The 6,264-nt window shown below is 36.4% G+C and overlaps 1 protein-coding gene across 1 annotated transcript; it reads right to left on the bottom strand.

Annotated features, from left to right (window-relative positions):
• Positions 1-380: 380 nt before the first annotated feature.
• Positions 381-917, bottom strand: LOC131856844 (uncharacterized). Its single transcript, XM_059208782.1, has one exon. It carries the CDS (start codon positions 915-917, stop codon positions 381-383), a length of 537 nt encoding a protein of 178 aa, XP_059064765.1.
• Positions 918-6,264: the final 5,347 nt, after the last annotated feature.

Genomic DNA, 6,264 nt, shown 5'->3' with positions numbered 1-6,264 from the left:
TTTGTTGTGAATGTTGTGGAAAATGCGCAACTGCATGGCCATACTGACCACAAGAGAAACAAGCTCCCCTGTCGAGTCCTCTACCTCTAGTTGGCCCACTGGACTATTGGAAACTTCCCCTACTAGGGGCTTGAGAAGCACTTTATGAGGACTATCCTGAGAAACTCTGTCTATCCCTCTACTAGTTCATGTCCTTCCTAAACTGAGGGTCACCCCATGCTGACCCTAAAATTGTTTCAGCCTAGACTAAAATTTTTGTTGCTGTTGTTGTTGCTGACCACCCTTAGCGGGTGTCCAAAAACTCATATATGGTGCAACAGCCTGGGACTGATTACCCCTAGTCCCAGATCCACTAAAAGGTGTACTAACAATATGTGCCCCTAGCTGACACCATGTCCACGTGCAAGATTCTTCTCTACTAGCTTGGATTTCACCATGACTAACTCAACTAATGAAGGCTCAAACACTCGCACTCCCCCACTAATGCGGTCATTAAGACCTCTCATAAATTTTTTTACCAACAATGCCTCATCATTACCAATCTCAACATATTGTTTGAGCTCATAGAATCTCTGCTCATATTGATCAACAATCATGCCTAACTGGCGTAGCTCATAAAACTCATCTGTGCGACACTGTCTCCATTGTACTGAGAGAAATCGAGCTCTGAACCTCTCTAGGAACATCTCCCAAGATAGTGTACTAATGTCCACAATAATCCTCTGTTCCTCCAACCTCCACCAAGTAGAAGCAAAATCCTTGAGATGCATAATAGTGCACCTCACGGTGTTACTACCATATAGATGCATGGTGAAACACCTATCCAAGTCAATGAGCCAAGTCTCAGCTTCCAGTTTGGTACCCAAACCATCAAAAGTGGGAGGATGGGATCTCAACAAATCCCTCATATGACCCATGGCGACTATCTCCTAGTCTACTGGAACCTCTCTCCTCTATGGAGACCTCTCTCTCTCTCCACATGATCTTGAAGGTGAGAATCTCCAAACTAAGCATTACCTTTCTTCTCGACCTTAGGTCTAGGACCAAGTCAAGCTAATACCTCCTAAAACATCCAACTCCTCCCTTTCAAGAACCTGATGCATAGTGTGTTTCTCACTATGCTGGCTAACCTCCATGTACTCACTCTGATGAACACATTGAACTTGCTCAACACTCTCATGAGTAGGCTGCGGTGAAGGACTCTGTCGACCTACACTACGGTCATGACCCCTACCTCTATCATAATCATGACCGCGACCACGACCTTTACCTTTCCCAACCATAATCCTAACAACAACACAAGAGAAAAAGTCTAGATCTACAATAAGGATACTAACAAGGGAAACACAACCACTAAGAGTTAGTAATAGGTCTAGTTGAATGGGCTCAATTTAAAACTAGAGTACCCAATGTTGAAACTTGGGCTCTGATACCAATTGTAACACCTTGCCAGGAAACCCCAAAGGGATTAAATTAAAACACTAGAAAAGAGTACAAATAATTATTTTTTTAAAACTTTAATAAGTTTAATGATACATTGAGTTAACATAATGTTAAGATTACACAACGGAAGACGTAACTTAACACCTAAAGGGTTTCCCAACTTGGTTAACATAGTTTACTACTAACATTGCTTAACATTAGTTAATCCAATTAAGTTGATTAAACATATAAACATAATTACATTTATCCGAAGGTTAATTTATCCATAAGTATAAAGTATTAGTATCATGTTTAAGTTCCATTCAAGAGTAATCTATCTATTATAGTACATCTAATAATCACATAAAACATATGCATTAACATTTAATGTCCATTCGTACATTGTTTGCGTCACAAGATAAGAATACATTACATTTCACTGAACCACTAAGTCTCGAAAGATCATATAATGTTTACATTACAATTTATATCTTGCCATGAAGGCATACATATCAAATAATTACAACTAACCATATAAGGTCCATGATATACAAAGAATGATCCAAAATAACAAATAGGATCCAACTAACTAACAAGAACCTCAAATCCAAGCGCAACTGGAACACTTGTGAAGCCAACTCCTGCAAGAAGGAACACACACACCCGATGGAAAGTGGTAGTACCACCTGATCATGTGGTTCAAAAAGAACCATCCCACCATGATAGGAGATAAAAATAAAACCCACTAGCAACCTATAAGATATTCACACACATGGTCGAAAACACAACATCGGAAAGACTCACATGAAGTATAAACTCACAGAACATGACTCCACAACAAAATCAGGTGAAACCAACAAGGCTACACACTAGTGACCATAAGGGAAGAGTGTCATCACATAGCTTGTTATGATTATCCTAGCAAACCTTCATATGTCCTGACCCCCATCTTGGGTTATCCTAGCAACCTCTCCCGAACCCCCGGCTCCACCCAAGTCTCATGTGGACCCAAACAATATTTTAGTGAGGACAAGGTTGCTGGTTTGCCATTTCGGGCCTTCTCATTGCATCCTGAATCTGTACTAGCACTCAACCATGAGCAAGGTATAATTATCTTGCTTAATGTTTCATCTACCCAACCCCCTAATGTATTATTAGGTTATTAGTTACTTATTCAACTTCTGAGGGGTTATCCTACTAACCTCTTTGGGCACAACCCCCACTCGAAAGCCACTCTCCCTTATGACACTAAACCAAAAATATACCAACAAACTCCAAAACCAAGGTACCAAATTGAAATTACACATGTAGTTCAAAACAATAGAAAACCACTTGGCCAAACAAGCCCTTGCACAATGTTAAATTAACTGACAAATCTCTGTCTAGTGACATGACCAACCACGAAAACAACCACCACATGAAAACATCTAATACATTTAACCAAGGACTTGCAGTTTCAAAATCAAATGCAAATACAGACAATTAAACCAACCATCTTCACTAATCTAGAATAGCATTACTTTTCCATTTCATTAAAACACAAATTGACCAAGGTTCTCTAATTCTTCTAAGGTTCGAAATACACCATCTAAAAAAATCACCATTTCACTATAATTTTAAAAAAACCCATACCTTTATATAATTATACACATACGTATATATATAAATAACACACACACACACACACACACACACACACACACACACACATATATATATAAATTAATTAATTTATTTACTAACTTGAAACGTTTACTTTTTCCAAAATAAAATCATTATTTTCTTTATTTATTTTTTCCCATTTCGAAAAATATTTTTCCACATATAAAATATATATATATATATATATATATATTCTATATATATATATATAATTATAAATTAAATATTAATTAAATAACAATTAAAAACTTTTTTTTTAAAAACAACCTGCACCATACTAAGTGCTACCACGCAACCCTCTAAGAGGGAGGCGGTGGCTTGGGGGTCACGACATGGTCCCCCACCACAACCGAGGTTGTGGTGGGTGGCCACGTCGTGGCTGCCTAGCCATGGCATCGCTTCCCCCTCCCCCATGGGATGAGGAGACCACAGCTCCCCTCCCATGGAGTTCATGGTGGCTTGGCCCACCACGACACCCCCCCCCCCCGCTCAATTACAATTTTTTAAATTTTTTTTTTAATATATATATATATATATATAGAACTGGTAAGTTTTTAACAGCAAAAGACCCAGTCATTTTAAAATATGAACAGGTAATAATTTTTTTAACAAGTTAAAAAAACACAGAAAAAATCTTTTTTCCAGTAAATTAAGAAATCCATATACATTTTTTTTTAACCAAAAGTTTCAAAGAAATCAAACCCCAGCCAAATATCAAATTTAAATTTTGAAAACAATAGGGTTTTAAAACATTAACAGTGAATGATTGTTTTTTTTATGTTTTTGTTTTTGTTTTCCCTGTTGGCATTACATTAAGTTTGTTGGTATGATGATATTGAGAAGGTTGTTGGAGATTGATGATATAATTGATAAAGGATGATTACTGTCTTAATAATATTATTTTGTCATTGATGTCAAGAAACTGATTTTTTGATTCAGTATGATGTTGCCATATCTTAAAGAGTATGTTTTGATGAGTATAAAGATGTTGATAAGTGACACAGAAAGAATGTGAAAATGAAGGGGAGTAATAAGTTATTCAATGGGAAACTATTACCGAGTTAGACAGTGATGAGATAATGTTATTTTGATTGTTTTGATATCCTATATATGTGTATTCGAAGATTGAATGAGAAGGAGAAAAGATTTCATGTAACAGAATGAGTAAAGGTTTGATACTATTCTATTTTACCGAGCAAGGAGCTAGTTGGTAAACACCAAGGCTATCAGTATTGGTTAAAGAAGAAAGAAGTTTCTGAGTATCAATCGAGTAGTAATAGAATGCATTGGATGAATAAATACACTATTAAATGAAGGATGCCAATGAGCTGGACATTTATAGAAGATTGGAATGTCGTGCAAGAAGTTTGTTAAGGATCAACGACAATGAAAATTCAAGAGTTGGATCTATAGCACATATTGAATGGTCATAACCGAGCACAAGTACCAAGGAAGGTATACAAGTTTCAAGGCAAGATAAAATGTTTTTCAGTCAAGTTTGAAGATTTGATGGCTAAGATAATCATGGGAAATGTGATTAAGGAGATTAAGCGGTTAGGAATTGTTGATAAATAAGGAATAGTTGATGAACAAAGGATGCGGGCAAATAGAAGAGCAGTGATATTGCAGAGGTGATTACCGAGTAAAAAAGATTGAAGATTTGATTGAAGAACAGATTGAGAAGCCTAGCAAGGAGGAAGATAAGTCTTTTGACAAGATTATTTTGAGCACATAGAGTCTGCTTTAACATTTCAGATGTGAAGTTGCAGATATATTTTATTACTGTTATTTATTTTTGTAAGTGATGGGAAATCTCTTAACCGAGTGGTTTTTCCCTATTTGGGTTTCCACGTTAAATCTGATGTTAAATGTGTTTTGTTGTTTCAAGTTTATCAGTTTATGAGTTTGAATGATTTACAATCATAGTTGCATATCAAGTAAGTTCTACCGAGGTTGAATCTGGATAGATCATTGAATTGTGAGTTTATCTAATTCACCCCCCCCCCCTCTCATCTAACTAACAATTGGTATCAAAACAAGAACTCCGAAAGAAAATTTTAAAGGAACTTGAGGCAAGATCCGAAGATGTATAAAAGGGATGCACCAAAGTTGAACAAGTCAAGTTTCTCCACATGGCAAAAAAGGATGAAGCTGCACTTATCAGGAATTGGAGAATATGCAACATATTATCTAGAGAATGATTACACTGCACCTAGCAACTACCCAATGACAATGGAAGAGATAAAGGCAAAGCAAGAACATATTCAAGCAATGATTGAAATAACATCAGCATTGACCGACTCAGAGTTTAATGATCTAGAAGGTTGTAATGATGCCAAAGCTATGTGGAAGAAGCTTATATTTGTGTATGGTGGTGATGAACATGTTCAAAGAGAAAAAGTAGATAGTCTAAGAGGACAACTTGAATCCATGAGAATGAATGAAGGTGAGAACTTAATCCAATACAACACAAGGTTAAAGGAAACTATCAATCAAATCAAAGCAGCAGGAGGAACTATTGAAGAAAAGGATGTAACAAGTAAGTTGCTAAGAACACTTCTACCTGCTTATGCCATTCAAGTCTCTGCAATTAATGAATTAAGGTCTGTACCAAACATGCCAGTCTCTTTGGATGCTACTATCGGTAAGCTAAATGCTTTTGAGTTGAGTAATTTTGATAACAGTGGGTCTTTGGTTAGCAAAGTTGAATCTGCATTTAGTTCTTTTCATCTTGGTCAATCTAATGATTATAATGATAGAATGTATAGGTATGCTGAAGGAAATCATAGTGGAGCAAGTGAGAGATTTTGCAAAAACATGGAAGAAGTACACAAACTATATGAGGAAATCAGAAAGAAAGAAGAGTTTGAAGCATTATTGGCCAGAAGGTTATAGAGAGGCAAAGGTAAGTATAAAGGAAAGTTACCTTTGAAATGTTTTAACTATGATAAAATTGGACATATGGCTTCAAACTGTCCTGACAAAGAATCTAGTGAAAAGAGAGAATATCGAGATGACAGACAGAAAGACAACCAATACAGAGGGCACTGAGACTTCAGAAGGAGAGATAGAGAGACATGCCTAGTAGCTGATGAAGAATCCAATGATGAAAAATCTAATGGGACTGAGACAGAGGAAGTTGTATATGTGGCTATCAAAGATGGATCAAATGAACGAAGG

Source organism: Cryptomeria japonica, chromosome 7, assembly GCF_030272615.1.
Source record: "Cryptomeria japonica chromosome 7, Sugi_1.0, whole genome shotgun sequence".
NCBI classification, from domain to species: Eukaryota; Viridiplantae; Streptophyta; class Pinopsida; order Cupressales; family Cupressaceae; genus Cryptomeria; species Cryptomeria japonica.
This window is presented reverse-complemented; position numbering and strand designations above follow the sequence as displayed.